We start from the raw sequence: 25,814 nt of genomic DNA, 5'->3' as shown, positions 1-25,814 counted from the left end.
CCCTGCAACATTATGTTGCAGGTCCTCCTTGTCCTTTCCAGTGGCGGAGCAAGCCGATTGGGCGCCTGGGGCAGCGCATGTGCCCTGCGCCCAGGGGTGGGGCCAGCTGCCTGCAGGGGCAGAGCCATCTGGGGCAGGATGCTCCACAGGGCCTCCAAGGAGTCTGCCTGCCTCCTCCCACTCAGCCACCCTACAGTTGAGGGGGAGGCGGTGGGCGGACTGTTTGGGGCAGCATGGAGCCTGCGGGTACCCAAGCCACCTCCTAGGAGGGACGCGGGGCTCGGGCGTGCTGCAGGCCCTGCGGTGAGTGCCTCCTGGCATTTTGTCACCCCCCTCAGTGGTGACACCTGGGGTGGCCCACCCCCACCCCCTTCCTCTGCCCCTGGTCCTGTCTCTATGTCCCATATGCTTTTCAGGACTGATACATTTGCTGTAAGTCAGTGGTGGTTTTTGTTGTGCACTTTGTAAGTTTTAGATGGCCATAAGCCTGGAAGAATGAATCTTTCCAATGGATATAGAATGAGGGTACTATGGTGCTTTCCAAACATCAGATCTCATCTCTTAAGCAGTGGGTTTTGCTGACTAGTGTTTAGGCAAGCAACTGTCTGTCAGGACATAAGAGGCCTATGACAAACATCAAACAGGCTCCACCTCTCCAGGATCGCCTACTCAAGGAGCACTATGGCTCTAGCCCCACCTGGATCCCTTTAACAAAGAGCACAATGCAGATTTGATGGATTGTTTGGGCAAATCCTTAAACCATACTGTGAGGATTATGGCAATTTCCCATTTCCTGGTTGTAACTAGCAATATAGAAAAAACGGCTTTTTGAATTTCCATAATCACTCAAGAAATGACAGCTCTTCAAGCTTGCCTATGGCTCTTTGCTCATCTTTATCTGAGTCACACACTGGAGCTCCTTACACACACACACACACACACACACACAACCCTTTTGAAAAACTAACTAATCAGAACTCCTGCAAGAGTTCCATTAGCACCATATGAACAGGCTCAGATTAGTGCTAATACAACAAATGTATAATTAAATGCGAAATTAAATGACCAGCAGGGACTTTCCAGAAAGCCTAACAGCTTGGAAGAGTAAGCAACATCCAGCCTTTGTGTTATTTAAGTTGCATTTAAAGAAAAGAAAAGAACAAGAGCTGTTCGTTCAGGCAGCAAAGTGTTCAGTACACATCTGAGTCATGCTGATAGCATTTTCCGAGAAGTAGCACATCATGAAGCGAATCAGGTGCCCTCTATTATCCCCTCCCCGAGATGCTTTGGCACCTTCTGAAAAGAACAGCTTGCCAACAATGAGCAATTAGCAGTTTCGCCACTTTTGATTATATTTCTCTTTATAAAGAAACCAGACAACTTACAGGAAGTTGCTGTAAGGCACCTGAAGTTTGATGTGCACCCCCCCCCACCAGACGCCTTTGCAGCACATGGTCCATGCTCATTATGTTGCTCGCCTTCTGGATTGCAAAATTCAGAAAGGTGATGTTTAGAAGCGGGGGGGGGGGGGGGGCTGTGTGGGAGGCAGGCAAGAGTGGGTTTTTCTCAGGGTGTGAGGCAGAGGAAAGAGGGAAACTTCCCAGATGAAAGCTGGGGAGATTCACTTCTTTGTATGTGGACAGAAGATTATGGTATAATTAGAATAGAGGTAGGTGTGTGTGTGTGTGTGTGTGTGCGCGCGTGTTTTATTATTTCTGTTGTCTTTCTCCTCTCTTTTCTTTATTCCTTTGCCTTCCTCTCTTTTCTTTTTTTCTTTTGTTATTTTTCCTTCGTTCTTCCCTTTTTATTTCCTTTGTTCTAGATATAATTTTATTGTATTGTGAAAACTTTAATAAAAAAATTATGCGATGGATTGCAAAATTCACAAGGAAAGACAAAATTACGCTCACATGTTCCCCATGTGAGCTCTTCACTGAGGAAGCAACCTATGAAATTATATAATGCATTATAAAGTTAAATGACTGTGATGTTCTTTATATAAATGGAGCTTGCCATTCAAAAACCATGAAAGCAAAAGCAAGCAAACAAAAACAAAACTGATTTACCAAGGAACAACAAAAGCAGGGTCACCGGTGGGGGGTGGGGTGGAAAGACTAGTGAGGTTGATCACAACTCCCCCAGGTCATCTGATCATATAGAGATCAGGCTTCTATCCCTTGCTAAATAGAGGATTTCATATATAAATGAAGAGTGTGTGAATTTGACTGTGTGAACTTCACCCTTCCCTGCCCAACGGGCAGGGATCAGCATGTACAGTATATCCATTTTAACAACGGTGAAATCCAGCCAATCAGTGCTTCTGGAAGTGACACAGGGTGCAGGATTAACCCCCCTCCCCAGCTTCCCCATCAAACAACTTCTTTTCAGGACTATGCTTACATAGCTATGGCTGCCCTGCAAACACTCTACTGCAGGGGTCAGCAAACTTTTTCAGCAGGGGGCTGGTCCACTGTCCCTCAGACCTTGTGGGGGTGGACTATATTTTGGAGAGAAAAAATGAATGAATTCCTATGCCCCACAAATAACCCAGAGATGCAGTTTAAATAAAAGCACACATTCTATTCATGTAAAAACATGCTGATTCCCGGACCATCTGCGGGCTGGATTTAGAAGGCGATTGGGCCGGATCCAGCCCCCAGGCCTTAGTTTGCCTACCCATGCTCCACTGGATCAGAGAAAGTTCAGACTATCCCCACAGAAAGAACATGGACATGGACACAAAGATGTTCTGCATAAGCATGCAATGTGTCCTTTAAAAATAAAGAAATAGTAGTTCACCATAATGTTGTTCAAATGTATTTATTTAGCACAGCTTGTTTTAGACAGCTTTGTAGATGGCTGCCTGGAAGAATGCTGAAAACAACCCAGCCGCATGGACAATGCCTGAACGCACGAGTCTTTTCCTATACAATCAACATCACTGCTCGCAGCACAGTGACAATTCTGTGAGAATCAATCAACCCTGGACCATATGGTTGTGCCATTTAAACATTCTCCCAGGCATGGAGGAGCTGCCCACATATAAAGACTTTCACACAGTGCTGGAAGTATGTTCAAGGGGCATTGAGTGTTAAGAAGAAATTGGCTTAATCTGAGCAGAAATATCTTCTCATGCTAATGTAGTAATAAAACAGGCTGATGAGAATTGGCCTACAGGGATTATGGGTAGATATGATTATGAGACAGAGTACTGAAATAAATTGAAGATAGTACTTCTGATATTTCTAGAGCATTCCACCAAAATGAATAGGGTTTGAATTCACACACTTACACATTTAAGTCAAACTGTGACAGGCTACAAATTACCCTACTTTGAATTTTCTCCTTGTTAACAATTCTTGAGTTAATCTGTTCTTTTAAGTTCTGTACAAGTTCCTTCTTCACATTATTATGAACGCTGGACAAGTGGTGAGAGTTATGCAGGCCATACCTTTTGTCAGGCAAATTGTTTAGATGTGCAGTGAACATCTCTTTATGGGAACGAATTGTTGGAAGACTGTCCAAATTGTGAAACTCATTCACATTTGATCTAGGCAATTTCCATTCCAGACAATTCCAGAACTGAGACAGGGAAATGACTCATCTGCCCCTCCAGCTGAAGGAGGGACCAAATTAGATTTGCTTATGAAGAGAACTATAGGAATGTTTTGGAAACAGAGAGTGAGAGACACAGAGAGGAGCAGAAAGAGAGGAGCCAGGAGCTGCAGGCTGAAAGACCTCTTTTGTTTATAGGTATTCCACCCCCCTCAGTTTGATGTGAGGCAATGGATTTGCTAAAGACTTACTTTACAATGTTTGTCTCTGCCTTTGCTCTACTTGTTTATTTGTTAACAGCCTTTATTTTTTTTTAGAATAATATTTTATTGATTTTTCAACAAAAAAGAAATTACAAAACAGTGAAAGAAAAGACACAACAAAAATACAAAGACCAAACATAGGCATAAAAAAAGAATAAAGAAAAAAGAAAAATCCCTCTTTCTGGTATCTTACCACTCATTTACTTATTTTCATAACTTCCTCACACCTCCCTTTTTTGTATTCCATTTAAAATTTGTTCAGCAAATCCATACCCTCTTAGTTTACCCTTATTATAACTTCAAATTTTCATCAAGTATCAATCCAATCTTACAAATTTTTATTTTGCCTTATTGCTAGAACCGCTTCGTTTCATTCCAACGTCATTAACATTCAATAATTTTACAATATTTCTGTAGATAGATTTTAAATTTCTTCCAATCTTCTTCCACCAACTCTTCTCCCTGGTCTCGGATTCTGCCAGTCATTTCCGCCATTTCCATGTAGTCCATTACTTGCATCTGCCATTCTTCCAAGGTGGGTAGATCTTGTGTCTTCCAATGCTTTGCGATGAGTATTCTTGCTGCTGCTGTAGCGTACATAAAGAAAGTTCTATCCTTCTTTGGCACCAATTGGCCGACCATGCCCAGGAGAAAGGCCTCTGGTTTCTTCAGGAAAGTATATTTAAATACCTTTTTCATTTCATTATAGATCATCTCTCAGAAAGCCTTAATCCTTGGGCACGTCCACCAAAGGTGAAAGAATGTACCTTCAGTTTCTTTACATTTCCAGCATTTATTATTGGGCAAATGGTAGATTTCTGCAAGCTTGACTGGGGTCATGTACCACCTGTACATCATTTTCATAATATTCTCTCTTAGGGCATTACATGCCGTAAATTTCATACCTGTGGTCCACAACTGCTCCCAGTCAGCAAACATAATGTTATGTCCAATATCTTGTGCCCATTTTATCATAGCAGATTTTACCGTTTCATCCCCAGTATTTCATTTCAACAGCAAGTTATACATTCTTGATAGTATCTTAGCTTTGGGTTCTAACAGTTCTGTTTCTAGTTTTGATTTTTCCACCTGGAAGCCAATTTTTTTATCTAAATTATAGGCCTCCCTTATTTGAAAATAATGAAGCCAATCTCGCACTTTATCCTTTAGTTTCTCGAAACTCTGCAATTTCAATTTGTCACCCTCCTGTTCCAAAATCTCCCAATATTTTGGCCAGTTGGCCTCCATATTGAGTTTTTTCAGAGCCTTCGCTTCCATAGGTGATAGCCACCTTGGGGTTTTGTTTTCAAGTAAGTCTTTATATCTTGTCCAGACATTGAACAATGCTCTTCTGACAATATGATTTTTGAATGCCTTATGTGCTTTAACCTTGTCATACCACAAATATGCATGCCACCCAAAGACATTATCAAAACCTTCTAAATCCAAAATGTCTGTGTTTTCAAGAAGCAGCCATTCTTTCAACCAGCAAAAAGCTGCTGATTCATAGTACAGTTTAAGGTCCGGCAGGGCAAATCCACCTCTATCCTTTGCATCAGTAAGTATCTTAAACTTTATTCTGGGCTTCTTGCCCTGCCAGACAAATCTAGAAATGTCTCTTTGCCACTTCTTGAAACAGTCCATCTTGTCTATAATTTGAAGTGATTGAAACAAAAACAACATTCTTGGCAATACATTCATTTTTATAACAGCAATTCGGCCAAGCAAGGAAAGCTTCAGGCTTGACCATATTTCAAGATCTTTTTTCACTTCTGACCAACATTTCTCATAGTTGTCTTTAAACAAATTCACATTTTTAGCAGTCATGTTCACCCCCAGATATTTTACTTTCTTTACCAATGTTAAACCTGTCTCCTTCTGAAACCTCTCTTTCTCAATCAGTGTTAAATTTTTCTCAAGAACCTTAGTTTTTAAATGCCACATGTGTCTAGGGTTCCCCATTCCTGTGAAAAACCACTTTGGTGCCAAACCTGAGCAACATGCATGCTAGAGAGATATAATCCTTCCCCCAAATTGAGAAAATGTGCCAATCTGAAAGGAATTCTGTAGAGAATGCCTGTAGGGATTTTCTACTCTAGGACCCACTAAATTAGTTTCAGACTTGGATTTGCTAAAATCAAATTGACCGTAAAGTCCTACATAGCTTGAGACCTCTTTCATATATACCTAAGCCGCTAGAGCATATACGGAGGCCCACCTCTATGTGACCTTTCTGTCTGAACCACAGGAGATGGCCAAAAGGGAGAGAGAGGGTTGTTGCCTAGGGAGACTTGCCTGCTAGGTATGCTAATTTCCTTGTGATCTGAGCCTTAAAAAACCATCACCTGAAACACGTCAGTCTTTACATTCAAATGTAAGATAAAATATATGCAAAGGGACTTGACAGGAAGTCAAAGTTGAAGAAAAGATTTTGAAAGATAAAAGGGGAAAAATATTTACTTTCATTATTATCATTTTGTGTGCAGGTGTGGGTGTGTGGGTGTCTGCACATATGTGTGTTGTTGTACGCAATGTTTGGGAAGAAATAAGATGGCAAATAACAAATAACAAACTAAATATCGATGTATGTAATTTTTATTTCTTAATTATATTTAGTGGTAGTATGGCTGTATTGTTTTTTGTAACATAAAATCATTCAATAAAAATTATTTTAAAAAAAGAAAAGAAAAGAAATACGTCAGTCTCTGCTTTTATGGTGGTTGTGTTTTGCCCTATTAGATTTGTTCTAGTTCTCAGTATGATTAATGCAGGTGATAGTGGGCATCATTTCACTTACTCTTGGTTCTGATTTTGGGTTGCTTTGTTCTATTGACTTTAGTGTTGTGCTGGCATACACAGACCTCCCCTCCCTCATTTAATCCCAACAACTTTGTGAGGTAGGCTAGGGCTAAGAAGGTAGTAACTGGCCCAGGGTCACCCAGTGAGCTTCATTCCCAAGTGGGGATTTGAACCCTGGTCTCCCAAGCCCTAGTCCAATACTCTAACCACTGCACCACACTGGCTCATCTCTTTTAATACCTAACTCATGTTGCAAGAATCCAGAACCAACCAGAGTCCTCTGCAGCATGTACTCTCAGTGTACCTGTACTTAGAAATTAATTAATATACATTTCACACACTGCATGTAGCACTCTAGACACTGTAGCATACAAGTATACTCTTGCTACTCCTAAAACATATGGACTGTTTTACTTATTCATCACATGGCTGCAATTACACCAGAACAGAATCTAGTACATGAAAGAGATTCATGAAAAACACAGCTTTAAATTTGTGAAAACGACAACAATAAAACAGAAGGGCAGATCTCCAGCCTTTCCAGGTGCACATCTAGGCATAGATGAGGCATGCTGATGAGGTTAAATGGTTTCCCACAATTAATAACATAGTTGAATATTTTGCAAATTAGACTAATAGGGTTTGTGGGTGGTGGTTTTGCATATGGCACTCTTAAGCCTAAAATGGCACATCCATCATTGAGGTTGGCAGACTGACAGGAGTCCCCTCCTCCAGGTCGAACGTGGTGCAATAGAAGCATCGTTGCCCTCTCTATCATTCTGCTAAATATGTTTTGCAGCTTTTTGTAACATTTCAAGAAGCTGAAAAAGCCTTCTGACCAAAGATTACTGTGGCACAAAAGCTGTGTGTGCAGAGCAGCAGAAAATAATCCTTCTGTCATGCTACTTTTAGCTACCTTAAAAACCACCTCTCTCTCCGCCTCAAACTTAAAAACTGCAAATTGGCTGGGCCGTTAAGTTAATAACTGTGAGCACAGGCACCCACAGGGTTAAGCATCTTTTGGGGGTGGGGGTGGAGAAGTTACAGTTCACAAACAGTCAGTGCTTTCCGTTCACAATCCAAATCGTTCCACTGTCCATCCTCAACTATTATAACACAGTCCTCTTTATAACCAGAGTTATTGGGCTCTCCTTGTTTCCAATTTGTGTAACTTAGGGGTGCCCCATTCACATACACGAATCTCCCTTCAGTTTGGATATCGTTGATACCGAGAAAAACAATCTTCGAATTCCTCTTTACTATTTCCGCCAAGGCTGCATTTTCTGCTGCGTTCTTCGGGGTGGCAAGAGCTGCACCTCCATTTTCACACAGTCTTTTTCCATTGGAGTAAGTTAGTTCTTGACCAGCTGAAACAAAAAATTTCTCTCCGACTTTCACCTGCTGCAACATCACAACTAGACAGAGAGAGAAAAGCACAGTTGCTAAGGATAATGGGAGTTGTAGTCCTACAACATCTGGAAGGTTCCAGGCTGTAGGAGGCTGCTCTTTAGGTTCATCAATATCCAACACACTGAGAAAAATCTGTCATTTTCCTCCCCACCCCACCCACAATAATCAGTGCTTTGAGTCCCATTGTCCCACCTCAAAAGCAAAACAGATTAGCACCCACTCAACCCAAATTTTGTTTTTTCACACATACAGAATGTTGAACAAGCTGATTAATAAAGGATCAATTTTGTTGGTTGTAAAATCTGCATGGGATGACATGATCACCTCACTTTTTGCGCGGAGAGTATAACCTGGCTCTAAGTAATATAAAGAGATGAGACGATAGTAGAAAGTTTGCAACATATGAGCTATTGACAACACAGACGGACTCCTTTATATGGGCAAATCTTAGTTAGGCCCATCTGCATTATACATTGAAAGTTGTATCATACCATTTAAATAGTTATGGCTTCTTCCCAAGAGTCCCTGCATACCTCGCTATTAGCTTGTTGTTTTTGCACTCTCACTCACGCACACGACACAAGCAACCATTTAAAAATAAATATAAAAACAAGCATTGAAAATGCATATTCCATCTTACTCTTTTTATACTTGGTAAAGTCAGCTTCAAGAGTCTGGATTTTCTTTTCCAAAGCAGTTACTTGTTGTTGAGTGGCAGTAATGGCTAAGGTGAGAAAATGAAGATATGGTTCATATGGTTAAGCACAAATGATTTATATTGGAAAGTTGCCACCCAGACCATTAACAATTCCTGACTCTGTACTACCTGCTGTCCTTTGTCACCTGTGTATCAATTATTTTTATATGACATTTATATCCTGCCTTTCTTCCATAATATAGCCGAGGGCATTGAGGGTCCCAGGTGCCCTAGTCAGGACTGACTAGATCCGGTCCTACTTAGCTTCAGCCAATGTTCCTGCATTATGTGCCTTCAGCCCATTCCTTGGGGCATAAATGCTCACATTCACAAACACAGAAGCCCTTCTGCCTAAAAGAGAGATGCAAAATATAGTGAAGGAAGAAAGGAGATAGGGACCGCTTGTTCACTGGGGGCAGAAGCAAGAAGCATCAGGCATGCATTTGCCAAACTGGTGTTCTCATTATGTTTTGGACTACAACTATCAGTGCTGGTTGTGGCTGATAGCTGAACTACAGGAAAAGAGGGGGGTTTTTTTGTTCTTGTTTTACTAATGTTTAATCCAATTATAGGACCAGTTCAGCAGCAGATTAAGCTGCATAGAGAGGTCTGTGACTTTCTTGGAAGCATTTCTCTCGGGCTCCCGTTGCGGTCCTAAAGCAGTGATGGCCAAACCTGGCCCTCCAGCTGTTTTGGGACTACAACTCCCATCACCCCTAGCTAACAGGACCAGTGGTCAGGGATGATGCGAATTGTAGTCCCAAAACAGCTGGAGGGCCAAGTTTGGCCATCACTGTCCTAAAGGATCTACATTGGTTTCTGGTATGTTTCCAAGCACAATTCAAAGTGTTGGTGCTGACCTAAACAGCCTTGGCCCTGTATACCTGAAGGAGCGTCTCCATCCCCATAGTTCAGCCTGGACACTGAGGTCCTCCTCCAAGGGTCTTCTGCTGGTTCCCTTACTGCAAGAAGTGAAGTTACAGGGAACCAGGCAGAGGGCCTTCTTGGTAGTGTTGCCTTCCCTGTGGAACACCCTCCCACCAGATATCAAGGAGATAAGTAACTATACAACTTTTAGAAGACATCTGAAGGCAGCCCTGTATCGGGAAGTTTTTAATGTTTCATGTTTTATTATGTTTCCATATGTGCTGGATGCTGGCTGGGCTGGGGTATAAATAATAACGTTATTATTAATAATTATTATTCCTGATTTACAGTACAGTAGTACTTTCAGATTTCTGTGGTTCAGTTTATACATCCAGCAGGCTCGATGTGCTTGCTCTATGTGGGTCTGCTGCAGCATCATGCTGTGATGATATGAAGACATCATTGTATGAATTGCCCCCTCCACATTAGTTTATCCACAAGCCACTCCTGTTTAAATGATGATGGCATCTTTAAAAGGTGCCACTTGAATATTAGGGAACAGGACGGCTCTGAATGCCCTAACCCCATTGTGACACTGGTTGACATAAACGGTGCTTCTACATGAACCCACTGATGTATTCTCAGATGCAATGGCTTGGGGACCACAGGATGCATTTTGGCCCTATGGTTTTCTAAGCAAAGCTTTCGCAGAAGAATAATTATCATGCAAACCATTCACTGGCATTCACAAAGAAGAGGCTATGTTGGTCTTGAAGTGCACACTCATGTCTTCCTGAAAGCAAAATTAAGCACCAGAAACTTGATTTCTTACCTGCCATTTCTCCCTTTTGTCCTTTCTGACCTGGGGGCCCTGCAATTCCAGGCAATCCAGGAGGCCCTGCCTTCCCAGGAAAACCCTGTTGGCCCCTCACTTGGACTCCTTGTGTTTGAGAAAAAGAAACAGCTTTTGGATACTATTCCCAAGTAACAAACAGCCAACAAGGAAAAAAGGTCACTTTAAATAATACACATTCACACTCCTGATGGCAGCCTTCATGACAAGATGTTCCTAGAGCTCACCTTGTACTCAGCTGATAATTGTGATTCTGTGCTGATGCCACTGCAAATCACCACAATTGTTTATTCTCCTCCTGGTTCCTATATATTTACCCTGCTCACTCTGTTCCCTGACTCCCCACCAGCTCTGCCTAGATTTGCTTTGCTCCACAATCTCTTCCACTACACAGTACATACATGCACTCAGCACATACATACAGACCAGGCGTATCTCCCTCTCCTGCCTCCTCTGTCTCTCTTGCACATTTCACATATACACAGCTTCACACACAATTATACCTTCTGCCTCTTTCCCTTCCCCAGACAATGCTCTCTCTCTCTCTCTCTCTCTCTCTCTCTCTCTCTCCAAGTGCATCACTCCCCCATCACATAGATCCTTATCTCTCTTCCCAAGAGGATCTCCGCACTACAAATCTGCCTTCAAGCTGTCTGAGAAGCTCAGTGTGTAAATAGGTTTAGAACTGGTTGCTCCAAGCTCAGACTGCATGGCTCTAACAAGCCTTTCTTGTGTTCCTATACTAATAATGTAGGAACTTTCACTAGTGTAGCTAATCCAAGTTTTATTGCCTGTGTGTTCCGACTGATGTATGGAAAGCACATGAACCCAAGCTTTGGAGAGTTTGCAAGTAAACCACTTTTAACACACCAAGCATGTGGTCTGTTCTATGTTAAGAGAAGAGGGGAGTTTTGGAACTCACAAGGGGATATTTCAAAGGTCTAACATCCTATATTTACATGCTTTACTTTCCTGCATATGTTGTGATTTAAAATATCTGCTAGGGTTTGCTCAACAAAGAGTATCAGCCCCAAACTGGGATCTTGGCATCCAGGAATTCTCCTCTTTGAGACCTAGTTTTCCCTTGCCACCAAGAGGGACAAGGGAAGCTATTTAGTCACTTCTCTCTTCCACCTCCAATGCTCAAAGGAAAGAGCTTGGAAAAGTGCTATGAAGCACCCAGCCAACACTCAAAGCAAAAACATCCAGGGCTTGCTTTTCAGAACCATGGAGACAGTCCTCACCCTGTCCCCATGCCTTTTGGGACCTTGGAAAACAGTATGACGTCAATGTAAGCAAATAGAGGAAGGGGGGGGGGAGAGAGAGAGAAGGGTTAAATACATAGCAATGTGTAACCACCTTGCCAAGTCACACACACACATGAGAAACCCAGCTGAGATATAGATGAGCTGTCATAAGGTGCCAAAGATTACCATATAACTATATGGAGATACCTTGGTCTCCCTTCTCTCCTTTGGGACCATCTCTCCCATCTCTTCCTGGTAAACCGGGGATTCCTGGGTTGCCACATGCCATTACTGTGCAAGTGTTTGTTTCAGAATCAGTGGCCAACGCCAGTGATGTTCCCAGCATCAGGGCGATGAAAATTTGAAGATACATTGCTGATACCTTAGACAGATAACCAGTTAAGAGGAAATTATTTTGAGATCTTTTAGAGGTTACCTGTGGCCACTCTGCTGTTCTTTCTCTGCCAGTGAGAGAGGACTCTGTTTTGCCCTCTTAAGATGAGACTCTCAGAAAGCCATCAGCCCACCTGTTGGTGTGTTTTGCGCGACTGAAGGACATTGGTCAATTTGAATTCTGAACAATTGTTACTTTACCCAAATGATCTTGGTGTTATAGCTGTGTGAGACAACTGCAAATGCTGTTGGTTGGAGAATTCTAGCTTCTGCACATTCTGGTAAATGAGCCACTGTGGCTGCTTGAGGACCATAAAAATTTGTGCCCCGGGCTTTTCAGACTCATCTACCCATGTACTATCTGAAACCAAAGGGGCACATTGGTTGCCATATGTGATTCCCCCCCCCCCCCCAGCTCTCCTACCCCCACTACTATAAATAGTATTTCAGCTGTCATACTAAAACAGATGTGTCAATAAGACAAGTTTATCTGATTAATTGTCTGCCTTTGAACCAATCCATTGCTTAATCAAATAAATTTAAATAAATGCCCATATTACCAACTCTTCATCGCCAACAAAATAAAGCCTGTTGCATATTGTAAGGAAGACATTCAATATTTTATTTGCATTCCCTGTCACTGGCAAACATCCAAAAAAGCATGCCTCTAATTCAGTCCCACAAATTAAAGCAATTTAAAGTGGAATGGTAAATCAACTAACAGCACACTCCTATCTCTGTCTATTCCAAGATAAGTTCTACTGAATTCAAACTTTCTCACTCCCAGGTAAATGGGGTTAGGATTACATTCAGGCTTATTTTGAGAATGGGGAAACAGCAGATGGATTAAACTATTTTGTAGAACTGGAGGAGTTTAACAAGCAAAGTTTTCATCCAGCATTCATCTGAAGCAGCATTACTTACCGGTTCCTCATATGTTTCCTTGATCAAATGAAGCAGCTCAGCTGATTTGAAGAGTGATGAAGACTAGCCAAGAAAGGGGAGGATTTCTGTTTTGCTTAGAATGGCAGGGAAAAAATCAGTAGAAAAATCCCATAGATAAGTATGTTTTATTTTATCTCTGCGGATTGCAAAATTGTACTTTATACACCAGCACTTACTGGCACGACTGCATGAAGTGTTTCAGCATAACCTTTCCCCCCCAGTCAATTTACTGGAAAACAGGGACAAATTCTAGAACTTGCCCTTTCGTATAATCACTGGAAGTGCTTCTTCCAGCAAATAGATCTACAGACATCTTATAGAACTGTGATACAGAAATCTGTTATATTATGCATTATAGAGATACAGAAATCTAAAATGCTTTATACTTTTTGCAGCATTATCAGAAAGCTTGGGCTGTCAATCTATAACCATTTTGAACCTTCTGATGAGTTTGTTCAGAGTAACCTTCCTTGTAAGCTCTCAGATAAGTAAGATAGGTGAAACCAAAGGGAAGTAAACATGTTTTTGTTAAAACCATCCAAGTTTCCAAAAAGTAATGATGATTAAATCCACATTATGACCTCTCCAAGCAGTTAAGCAGAGTTCCAGAATATCTGGAGAGGCCATAAAGCTCTTTGCAAAAGATTAAGCTAGCAGTGAACAGTAGATTTAAAGCCAGTCGAAACTGAGGCAAAAGAGGGTGGTGGTGAACAGTTATTTATCCGCGTTTCAACACTAGGCCTTGTTTCCAGTCACAGAGGATATTCCCTATTCAGAAAGGCTGGATGTGGCTGAAGCCATCCCAGCTGTTACACCAGAATCTAAATTGGAACCTGGGAAGTTTTTTTTTTCTTTCTTTCCACCCTGAGAAGTGTTTTGGAACCTAAGGGGAAAACACAAGAACAAAAAGAGCAAGTTCAGGTAGAGTGGATGGCCACACCTGAGAAAGAAGAAGGGTGGATCTACACTCATGGTTTATAATGTTAAGGAAGGGTTAAGAAATGGGTTTCACAATGTAGATGGACACATTGTGTTCTGCTTTTAATGTTCATAATGCGTTATTAAAATGAGACACCAGAGGGCTCTGCAGAGCAACCAGGAACCAGCAATAGGGAAATGACGTTTTGACGGACAAAACAAGGTAAGAAATGCTTTTAATCTACAAGTCTGCCCTGTAACGTTTTAGAATGATATATCTAATATACCATTCTAAATAAGATATTATTAGATATTAGATATATCATTCTAATAAAGTTAAACATGTCCCTTGTAGATCCAAGCAAAGTAAAACAAATCCCATTATTCTTCATTGAGCAGGAACATCATAGGATCAGGCACTGCCTGGAAGTAGGGTGGCTGTGGGCCCTACTTTACAGAGGACCACCCTTTATTGGAAAGGGTCCCCTTTTGGAAGGGTAGCCTGATTCAAGTATAAATCACTATAAGGATGGAGAGCAGGGTCCCACGAACAGGCAGCAGCACCCTGAGCAGCAGATTGACACAGCTCACCTGATCAGTCTTCCCCACAAGCCCACCATGGTGAGGTGTGCTCTGTTTATATCCAAATGATAGCAAGTTTTATGCAAATGTGTGTCATCTTTTGTACTCTTTTTTTGATGGCTACCCCAGCTGAGGGACTTTCATGAATGTGGTAAAGGTAAAAGGTAAAGGTACCCCTGCCCGTACGGGCCAGTCTTGACAGACTCTGGGGTTGGTGCGCCCATCTCACTCAAGAGGCCGGGGGCCAGCGCTGTCCGGAGACACTTCCGGGTCACGTGGCCAGCGTGACAAAGCTGCATCTGGCGAGCCAGCGCAGCACACGGAAACGCCGTTTACCTTCCCACCAGTAAGTGGTCCCTATTTATCTACTTGCACCCGGGGGTGCTTTCAAACTGCTAGGTTGGCAGGCGCTGGGACCGAGCAGCGGGAGCGCACCCCGCCGCGGGGATTTGAACCGCCGACCTTTCGATCGGCAAGCCCTAGGCGCTGAGGCTTTTACCCACAGCGCCACCCGCGTCCCTTTCATGAATGTGGAGGGGACAGCAAAGTATATCACAGGGTAACAGATTAATAGAATTGCAGAGTTAGAAGGGACCACAATGGTTATCTCCTCCTGCAGTGCAGGAATCTTTTGCCCAGCATGAGTCTCAAACCCATGACCCTGAGATTAAGAGTCTCATGCTCTACTGACTGAGCTAACTCAGAGTTTTCAGGTATAACTGCACTGACCGGCAATAATACAAAGGTTTCCTTCCCACTGGTAATAAATGTTTTGTCTCCAGCTTTATTTACCATTCCTGTCAAAGCGAAGGCAGCATAAGAGAAGAAAAGTAATGGTTTATACAGTCAGATCTAAGGATTATTCACACGCATGCACATTAGGCAACAGAGGCTTGGAATGGAGACAAGAACATCTTGGGACGCTGTCCCACAAAGCTCAGAATGTTTAGCAACAACCTTTTCTCCTTCCGTTTCAATGTTCATGTTACATGATGGGCCACCATAGTCTCAACAGGGGGTTGGGCCTTGAGCTTCTCAAACAGCAGCTCTTCATAGCAAACAGCAAACCACCTTTGAAACCAAGAAGGCTTTCTAAGGTAGCTTGTGGTGTTTGCAGAGAATCTGCTCAAGCTCTTTGGACCTTGGTCCAGGTTTGTTAATGACAAATATAATCCATTGTCATTGCCATGACACACATCACGTGGAAAGAAGGGGGGGGGGATAAAATAAATGCATGATAACCATTCTTGCACATTCATGCATCAACTAGTCCATCTGCTCCAACTGCCCGAAATCTTTTATTTTAATGACTGTTCCTTAATTCAAAACATGTTAGTTGCTCAAGAACATAGGGCAAGTTCTTTCTTTCAGAGTACTACCACTCCATTGTGTAGTATCGAGAAATTATCAAGGTTCTAAAATGCACTTTAGATTTGACGTTTCAGGTGAATCTAAGGCATTAATTTGTTTAATTGTAGAATTTAATCCTAGATGGGCCATTGACCTGATCCAGCAACTCTTCTTGTGTATTTTTTTGATCTGTCAGATGCTGGACATTGGAGTGGTTTTGTTTTGTTTTGTTTTGTTTTGTTTTGTTTTGTTTTGCTTCTGTTGTATATTTGTTAAACCTTGCAACTCAAAGAGAGGAAAAGACTGGCACTCTCTATGGAGTGTTCTTCTGAGGATGTCATGAGATGACAGAGATAACAAAGATGACCTTGAGATAACCTAGGGTTGTCCTTACCTGAAGTTGGCCTTACAGGGAACATGTGTTTGCTGATGAAAGTGTAATGCTCCTCAGCAAGATAGGGTGAGTATTTAGGGCTTTAACTTATAGTATTGTTCAGTCAGAGGGAAGATCCAAAAGACTGATACAACTGACTGACTCATAATGTGACTCTGAAGGTGGCATCATAAAGTACCAGGGCTTTTTTTTCAGCCAAAACTTGCTGAAACTCAGTTCCGGTACCTCTCAGGTGGGCATCATTGCCATTATAAGAGAACAAAGTGAGTTCATGGTGTGTTCTGGGAGATCTTTTTCTAGAAAAATAGCACTGTATAGAATCATGTTTGATTCGTTCTTTATGGCTGCACTTTAGCTCTTACTCATCACTGGAGTAAGTGTAGGAGAAGACAGTTCAGAGAAGAGGGATGACATGGGCTGCACCAGGCTGTATAGATTAGACAGGTGTGGAATGACTAATCTGTACTATATCCACACCTTAGAGCTGGCAATGTAACCCAATGAACTATGCCTCCATTGACAAGATTACTTGCGAGTCTACATATCTTGGCAACAGGTTCTTTTCACAATCAGAGTACCCTCAGGAATCCAATATCCTTTCCTTGCAAGGTCTGTGGTTCATAAAAACATCTCCATTGACCTAATGTCCGATAATAATACAAAAGATTTGGGATTACAGCTAGAAGGCAGTTTAAAAGCATGGATTTTTTCCTCTCTGCCTTATGCAGCATACTTTGACAATGCAAGTTGTCACCGGAATACAAAGGAGGATAGATATTCTGCTATGCAAAAGTAGCCCACTTTCCCGAGGTTTCTCTGTATCCCCAAACTGGTGAGCGATAGGCTCCTGCTTCTGATGGTCAGAAGTTTAGCAGGGTTGTTGGCCTGGTTGAAAGGAGACAAATGGGATCCTCATAACAGAGGGTCCTGGTTGTGCGTAGAACCCCAGAGCTCACCTGACAGGGTTAAAATGGGCGGGAAGGAGCAAGAAGTCCTGGCCATTCCCCTGGGATCACACCAGGCGATTGTAGCCAATAGCCAGTGGGTGGTGTGATCCCAGGGGCTTTTAAAACAGCAGTGTGATGCAAGGAGGGGCACTTGCTTCGCACTGTTGAACACCCGCCCACCCTCTCTAGTTTAGGTAGAGTCGCTTGGCCTTGCTTTGGTTTGGGTCACCTGTTTTGGAACAGGGGCTGGGTAGGAATTTTTCCATTTGGCAGATTGGCTTTAGCCATTTGGTTTTCGCCTACCCCTTAGCAAATCGTCACAACTTGTAAGGTGGCGGTTAGGCATTGGCTCAGTTGGATTGTGGGGAGGGGAGGTGCGGCCATCACCTACCCCTCCAGGAACTGGGTATTCCGTTAAAGAAACCTGGGGGTCCTGGATCTCATCCGAAGTCTGCTTGAGGGGCTAGGGCCATGCCAGGACCACAGGAACCCCGGGGTGAGCTTAGGTTGGTCCTCATCGACCTTGCTCCGTCATTTGGTTTACCCCATTGGACGATCACCCTGAGAGGTGGAGTCAGTTATAGTGGGGAGTCAATGCCTAAGCCAATACCGCTCATGTGATTGTATTTCAATAAAGTTGTGGCCAAAATTTGCCCCAAAACTTAAACTAATATAAGTGCCCGTGTGTATTTATTTTGGGGGTGGGTCTTGGGGCCTCGAGATGCAACAAGAGATAGCTAGTTCCGGAACAACCCAACCTATGTCCGAGCAACAAATAGCACAAACCTGGGAGATATGTCAGAGTCAGTAGCCTTATAGGATCAATTGGAAGTCTTTTGGCCTCTTGTGTTGGTAGCTACAATTACCGCTGATCACCTGAAATAATGGTGAGTGTTGTTGCTCTGCTATTTCTTTCTTCAGCAAGCTCCTATGCTGGTACAGAGCGCAATGTTCCTGAATCTGAATACTAGAATCATTGGTATAATTCCTTGAGTGCCTTATGAGGTTATGCCATGGTCTGAGCTGGAGTAGCCTTTATGATACATTCTTGTGCAGGTGAGGAACAATTCCTTTAATTGGGCTACAAAGAAGGAAATGTCAGTTTTGCATTTTTGGGATTGGTTGAAAAGGCACATGGGCATTCCAGTGTAGTTTTCTTGTTGTTACCATGGGGATGGATGTTGCCTGAATGTCTGTGTACTCATAGCGTGTATTTTTATTCTTGGACATGCTTTATTAGAAATCACATGCCTCACATTAAATTTGCCATATTCTTTCTGCACACAGTCAGGTAAAGGAAAGTAGCATCTTGAATATCACTTGTGTAACTTACTGTTCAAGCTAGAGGGGTTCTGAATTTTGAAAGAATTAGAACAAACTATTTCTTCACCTCACAAACATGGCCACCCCTGCACCTCCTGATTTTAGAATTCACAAATGACTAACCACTCAAGTGTGCAGCCTCTGTCATGCCATTTGCCATCTTGATGCATTTCTACACAGTCCTCATTGCCAAGATTATTTGGTTCTCCTGGGGCCCAGTTAGAGTACCCAATGATGTCGCCATTCAGGTACTCAAACCTGCCTTCTGTCGCCATGTCGTTGATCCCAAGGACTGCTCTTCTGTTATACCAGGTCACTATTTTTTGCAGGGCGCTGTTCTCTGCCGCATTCCTCGGGAAGGCAAGTGCGCCACCCATGCGCAAGCAAGTCTCACGCGCAGCATGATAATCACCTCTGGATCCATCTGTTTTGAATACCTTCTCACCAACCATCATGCCGTTGGGGGCAAGGAGAACTAGAAAGAGACAGGATTGCAAGGCTTTCAAATCTAATACTGTAAAATGCCAGGTGCATTGATGGTACGGGCAGCATTTTATATTTCAGTGGAAGGAGATAGGTTCTTAGCATGGTTTAAAGCAGAGGAGAGGATGGGAGTAGTGGTTGCACAATGTATGTATGGATGGTCACAGGTTCCCCATCACTTTTGTGAACTCAAATTGCATCAGTAGTAAACTTGAGACAGCAAGAGCTAAGAAGACTCATTCTTTGAAGGTGAAGATTAAGGTGTAATTATGATAGAGGGCTAGATATATATATTTATTATGATTATGATTATTGATATTATTAATACAAAATAAAAAAATTCCTTCCAGTAGCACCTTAAAGACCAACTAAGTTAGTTCATGGTATGAGCTTTCGTGTGCATGCACACTTCTTCAGATACACTGAAACAGAAGTCACCAGACCCTTCTATATAGTGAGAAGGTGGGGAGGGGTATTACTCAGAAGGGTGGTGGGATTGGGTGATTGGCAGATAGCTGTGATGAGCCTGTTGACGACTCTTAATGACTGCAATAGGTCTTACAGGAAAAAGCAAGGGGTGAGAAGATGAAAAATGGCTTTGTCATGTATAATGAGATAAGAATCCAATGTCTTTGTTCAGACCAGGTCTCTCCATGGTTTTAAGTTATTACCAAACTTAAAAGAGTCGTCAACAGGCTCATCACAGCTATCTGCCAATCACCCAATCCCACCACCCTTCTGAGTAATACCCCTCCCCACCTTCTCACTATATAGAAGGGTCTGGTGACTTCTGTTTCAGTGTATCTGAAGAAGTGTGCATGTACACGAAAGCTCATACCAAGAACTAACTTAGTTGGTCTTTAAGGTGCTACTGGAAGGAATTTTTTTATTTTGTTTTGACTATGGCAGACCAACACGGCTACCTATCTGTAACTGATATTATTAATGTTCCTTATCTATCTGGTTCCTCTTTCCCCCTTTAACTTTTCTTGCTCTTTTCTCTTTTAATTTTGTCTTTCTGATCCTATTTGTTCTAGGTATTATTTTTCTGTATTGTGAAAACTTTAATAAAATATTTTTGGGGGAAATAGTGAACTTGAAGCTATATCAGCCTATTTGGACAAAAGCAAACAATAATTTCCCTTTCTTACCTTTTTGAGTTTTGGTGATGGCAGCTTTCAAACCCTCCAACTCTGTTTCCAAGCCCCTTATTTGTGTTTTAAGGTTTTCCAGCTCTGAATGAGAAAATAGTTGCATTAGATTTCCTGATCAACTGCAAATTCCGGAAGTGAACTTTTTCAAAATATGTAAGGATAACAATCTATGGCCAAGCTTTCATGTAGCTATAGAGCTGGTGCAGAGTCTCTCATTTGAGAACAGTGCACCTACTGTAAAACTATAATGTGCCAAGTGGTCCACAGTTGCTCATTCTTTTAGGTTATTCAAATATTTTTTTTACTGTACACAAGGAGCAGAATAAACTTCCTCCTCTTTAAAGAAGTCGAAGGGCATTTGCCAACAGAAACAATAGCTATTCTGTTTTCCAACGTTCAGTATTTCTCTCCTGTTCTGCCTTCTGTAGGAAGGAAATGTAATACAAATAGTTCTTGAGCTCACTCATCTTGGCTGGTTCACTTGGAAATTTTTCTTCAGGTGCAAATTTTGTTAACTTCCTGGATGGTGAGTTGAACTAAATGCCCTCTTGTTTGGAGATGGAATTAAAATAACCTCATGTTAATACTTGCAAGTGACAGATTTGTGCAGCCAACTATGGGAAGAAAAAGAGACGTTTTTGTGGAGAGTCTGTGCAAGTTTTTGTCTTGTAACAGGACAATAGTAGGTCCAGCTGAAGCCCTCTGGGGAAAGGGGAAGGGAGAGGACTCAGAAAAACTGCCAAGAGGTTTTCCTCTTAGGGCTGGGACAGTGTCTGCTGTGGAGTTTCTTTTCTCCCAGAGTTCAGAAAGTTCTTCTGTCTAAGGACCAGTAGCTCTGTTTGTTGGCTCTTAAGATTGCACTTGCAAAGGAGTGCTCAGTGTTTGGATGTGGCTTCTCTTTTTGCACACACTGACATCACCACATCGGGGGAAGAAAGCCGACAACTGCCCTTCAGAACCCCCTAAGTGAGAAATGTCCACATGTGCACACCAGATTAGTAGTAACCAGGGCTCCCCCCCCCCCCAGCCGGAACTTGCCGGAACTCTCAGGTGGGCACCATTGCCATTATAAGAGAACAAGGGAGGTGCTCATGGTGAGTTCTGACACTTTTTCAAGAAAAATAGCACTGGTAGTAACCATACAGAGGCATTTTATTTTTTAGAGGAAGAGAGTTGAATCAGAAGGAGAGAGCATCTTTGTCCCTCATGGAGTTATGACTGGCCCAGAAACCAAAGGGATATATTTCTTCCTCACTTCTTGACTTTGAGAAGTGTCTGTGGTCTTTCGGCCTAAACTTCAAGTCTTTGTATCACTTTTTTGCTAATCTCAATATGAGGTGGTTTTGAAATTTGATCCTCAATATACTTGCACATTGTAGAAGAAAACACTTTCTTCCAATCTATTTGATCGGAGCAATTGTAATTATGTTAATACTTTTCTTGCTGATTATGTGCCAGTTATGTGTTATACAGTGACACATTTCACTTTGACCAGATAAAAACATAAGGAGGTCAAACAATGCAACTGATATGGGATGGCTACTAGCTCTCACCCTTGCCTACCTCACTGTGTTATTCTGATAATAAATGAGCAAAATGGTGTCAAATGCTTTGTATACTGAAAAAGAGCAGTCAGAATGAATCGTCATCATCTTTGTCCTCCTGGTACTTTGCACATCGAGGGAAAAAAAGTTTAACCCCCCCTTTAGATTATAAATCTCTGGTAGGACTCATATTATTTTTTATTTTTGTACAGTGCCTAGCTATGTTGTTGCTGATGAAAATAATAATAATAACTGACAACAACAGCTTTTACCTGGAAGATTACTGTTTCCACTTGATCCTTTTCCATCTATAGAGCCTTTATCTCCTTCTGAACCAGGAATGCCAGTTGGTCCTGCTGGACCCTGTAGTCCTTGAGGTCTTGGTAATCCTATAAAGAAGACCCAAATCAGTTAACTGATATGCAACTTAAAAACAACAACAACAACAACAACTCTGTTTTATAGTGCCTATCATTTGAGGTTACGTAGACAGTACTCCCAACTCTTTTGTCAGAACAGTCACCTTGTCTCCAATGAGATTTTACTTGAGAATTGTGCCTCAGAGTTCTTTGGCTCCTATACTATTGTCCGCTAGTTAAGTGCTGATACCATAGTCCTCCATATGCAGGCATTTATTAGTTGTATCTGTGGAAGGGCCACAGAGATGTAGGGAGCTGTGAAGCAGACCATCCTCTTCCTGCTTTGCCAGTCTGATTGGCTTCAGTACCAGCCACGAAGAAAGCAGATTGGTGCAGTGTTCATAGATCACAGAAGAGTTAGAAGCGACCCTGAGGATAAACCCCCTGCAATGCAGGAATATGCAGCTGTCTCATATGGGGATCAAACCTGCAAAGTTGGTATTATCAGCACCATGCTCTAACCAATGGAGCAATCCATCAGTTGGGATAGCTACCAACTATCCAGGTATCCCTCTGTTTCCCCAGTCCAATATCAGAAGCCTGATACCCTTTGCTAGCCTGAGCAAAGGACACTTGAGTGCACAGAACAGGGCAAGGGACAGGACCTGGGTAGGGCCTGGCAAGATGGACTGAGAAGACTGGTGGGTTGCATTTAATCAGTGGACTGCAAGTCCCTCAATCCTCCTGTAGCATGTTAAACATCAGCTTGAGCATTGTGGCAGGAGCCTTTTGCTTATTTGATCTGCTATATGTGTCTTTGTCTGATTTTAATGCATGTGATGAAGTAGCCTGTGGTTTACCTAAATTACAGTAGCGCTACACCACAGAGCCTAGGGCTTGCCGATCAGAAGGTCAGCAATTCGAATCCCCACGACGGGGCGAGCTCCCGTTGCTTGGTCCCTGCTCCTGCCAACCTAGCAGTTCGAAAGCACATCAAAGTGCAAGTAGATAAATAGGTACCGCTCCGGCGGGAAGGTAAATGGCATTTCTGTGCACTGCTCTGGTTCGCCAGAAGTGGCTTAGTCATGCTGGCCACATGGCCCGGAAGCTGTATGCCGGCTCCCTCAGCCAATAAAGTGAGATGACCACCACAACCCCAGAGTTGTCCGCGACTGGACCTAATGGTCAGGGGACCCTTTACCTTTACCTTTATGTGTCTTTGTTTTATTTTAGTGCATGTGATGAAGTAGCCTGTGGTTTACCTAAATTACAGTAGTTAGATATTCTAGCCTTATGAAATAGTATATTACCATAAAATAGTAGTTCTTCCTGACATTGCTGCTATAAGGAACAGGAAGCTGCCCTGTCCCCCATTTCCTGTCACAGGGACTTTGATCTATTGTCGTTAGCTAAAAAAAGAGCCCACACATACTTGCTCCAAGCTTGTATATGAGAACAGAGTGGATCAAGCTTATATAGAAGTTATTTACCCCATATTTACCCCAAAGTGCACAAAAACAGAGTGCACCCTCCCCATAAATGTTCTGGTACCTTGATCTCCCTCTTCTCCTTTTGGTCTGGTCTCAGCAGATGCACATATAACTAATGTACAAGCATTAGGAACCCATCCTGGCAGAAAAAGCCTTGGAGCAGAGCTGGTGGTTCTCTGCAGAGATGCTCCCCTTACCAATGGAGAAAGTATTAGAAGTATCAGCATTGTCTGGATGTGTGGTCTAAAGTGGGGACAGAAACAAGCACAACGTCATTAGAAAAGAAGACAACATAAACTCTGGTCACATGCATACCGTACACTGAAAGCACATTTCCAGCACATGGTTTTCCCCAAAGAATCCTGGAAACAGTAGACTGTCACCCACAGAGCAACAGTTCCCAACACTATTAAGAAACTACAGTTCCCACAATTCTTTTTTAGAGACGTGTGCTCTAAATGTGCTTTAAATTTATGGTGTGGGTGTGACCTTTAACCTAATTAGCAGCTTCTGATTTTAAGAAGGAGATGGACAATATTTGACAGAGAACCGGAACAGATATGGATTTTCAGGATTGTGATTTCAGGTTCTGATCTGCGAATACAAAGTTCAGCAAACATTGCTTGATGCCCCGTTGAAAGGTGAGACCTAGGGGAAACTGGGACCTTACAAAAGAGCAAGTTGGGGACCCAAAGATTAGAACAAGAGCCCAAAGGTCCTTACGCGTGGCACAAACAGGAAGTACCATAAAAAAGTTAATTCATTGTTGAATCAGGTGAGGGGTGCAGTTTCAGCACCATAGTACACCAGCCTGTTGTGCCAATCATGTTATAACTTGTGCCACCTGTTCTCTACAGCCTTTACATGGTAAGGTTTGGATAAGGAAAATAAAATGCTAAGTATTTGTAATATGCATTGCTGCTTTTGTCAGCGATGCCCAAGTTTTGGATCCTGAAATCTCCCAATTACATCCTTTGAGTTCTTTGTGTCAAAGCAAACAGGCTGTGATCCACACCCCCCCCCCAGACAAATCATGCTGTCCTACAAGAAACTATTATCACTAGTAATAAGGGTTTACTTTCTACCCCATTCTTGTCCCTGAGTGCTAGCATGGTCAGCTGCAAAAGAGGGCTGGGCTCCTGTAGTTTTAATAGTCGTGCAAAAGTGGGTATTTCAGCAAGTGTAAATTGCATGCCCCTATCAGCTATCAACAACCTCAGATATGCAGATGACACAACATTGATGGCAGAAAGTGAGGAGGAATTAAAGAACCTTTTAATGAGGGTGAAAGAGGAGAGCGCAAAATATGGTCTGAAGCTCAACATCAAAAAAAGATCATGGCCACTGGGCCCATCATGTCCTGGCAGAATACAGATATATACTTTCTCCAATCCAAGTGAATGGGTGTGATTCCTTCCTATGCAAAAAAGCATAACTTCTGCATCTCGGGGAATGGCTGAAGTGATGGTGAAATGCTGCCCTATCTGGGACTAAGTCCCACTGAGCACAGTAGGACCCTCCTTGTACAGAAAGAGCACCAAGAAATATAGCACAGCCTCCTGGGGGCCCTGCAATATATGGTTCCTCTTTCCACCTTCCCTTCACTCCCATTATAATCACCAGCATTTTGCTAATCTATACAGTAATCAAATGCATTTAAAGTATTTCGGTCCAATCAGTCCCTGTTGATTTTAGCACACTGAAAGAATAATACATAATCATTTTTACCTGTTAGGATTCTTTGTTTGGTCCATGTTTGGAGTTCATATTAAAAGTCCAGTCACTTTGTAATTTCTGTTTTGTTCCACAAAAGTCTTAGCAAGACTAATTTAGGAGGCATTCAGGATTCCATTTATAGACCAAGGGTTATGTAACAAGAGCTCATGTTTCTTATGCAAAGCATTTTAACCATAAATATTTTGCTTCACGATCCTCAAACTATCAAAGCAGGTCTGTTGCTTTCAAGTGGGACTTCTCAAGAGCATGGTTTCCGGGTTCCTGCTATAGACGCTGTTAATCCAAGAAAGCGAAACACAAAGGAAGTATTGTCCAGTGGTGGTAAAATACATGCAGAGAACAATGGAGCTTGCCACTTCAAAGTAAACAATTCAAAACAAATTGTTAACTCATTACTGAACAATTTACAGTACTTGTTAAGGAGCAATTGCTTAAATCAATCCACTGGTGGTAGCAAGCACGTAATATTTGTGGCTTGGTTTTCTGTCTTGGGGGTGCTCCACT

General features: G+C 42.4%; 2 protein-coding genes across 4 annotated transcripts; both read right to left on the bottom strand.

Annotated features, from left to right (window-relative positions):
• Positions 1-7,006: 7,006 nt before the first annotated feature.
• Positions 7,007-13,121, bottom strand: LOC307216387 (mannose-binding protein-like). 2 transcript variants are annotated; one of them, XM_079976568.1, is made up of 5 exons: positions 13,009-13,121; positions 11,899-12,073; positions 10,424-10,531; positions 8,668-8,751; positions 7,007-8,032 (listed from the first exon to the last, which is right to left on the bottom strand). In XM_079976568.1, exons 2-5 carry the CDS (start codon positions 12,062-12,064, stop codon positions 7,659-7,661), a joined length of 732 nt encoding a protein of 243 aa, XP_079832694.1. In that variant the 5' UTR covers positions 12,065-12,073; positions 13,009-13,121; the 3' UTR covers positions 7,007-7,658. The 2 variants fall into 2 exon arrangements, with proteins under 2 accessions (XP_079832694.1, XP_079832693.1); XM_079976567.1 differs by lacking the exon at positions 13,009-13,121 and having other exon boundaries at positions 11,899-12,469.
• Positions 13,122-17,952: 4,831 nt separating this feature from the next.
• Positions 17,953-25,525, bottom strand: LOC307215918 (pulmonary surfactant-associated protein D-like). 2 transcript variants are annotated; one of them, XM_079975745.1, is made up of 5 exons: positions 25,302-25,525; positions 23,635-23,765; positions 21,997-22,113; positions 20,178-20,261; positions 17,953-19,018 (listed from the first exon to the last, which is right to left on the bottom strand). In XM_079975745.1, the coding sequence occupies exons 1-5, from the start codon at positions 25,325-25,327 to the stop codon at positions 18,645-18,647; spliced, it is 732 nt and encodes a 243-aa protein (XP_079831871.1). In that variant the 5' UTR covers positions 25,328-25,525; the 3' UTR covers positions 17,953-18,644. The 2 variants fall into 2 exon arrangements, with proteins under 2 accessions (XP_079831871.1, XP_079831870.1); XM_079975744.1 differs by having other exon boundaries at positions 23,635-23,816; positions 25,302-25,524.
• Positions 25,526-25,814: the final 289 nt, after the last annotated feature.

Source organism: Podarcis cretensis (assembly GCF_951804945.1).
Source record: "Podarcis cretensis genome assembly, chromosome: 5".
Classification (NCBI taxonomy): Eukaryota; Metazoa; Chordata; class Lepidosauria; order Squamata; family Lacertidae; genus Podarcis; species Podarcis cretensis.
The sequence above is the reverse complement of the archived record's forward strand: the minus strand, read 5'-3'. Positions and strand labels throughout refer to the sequence as shown.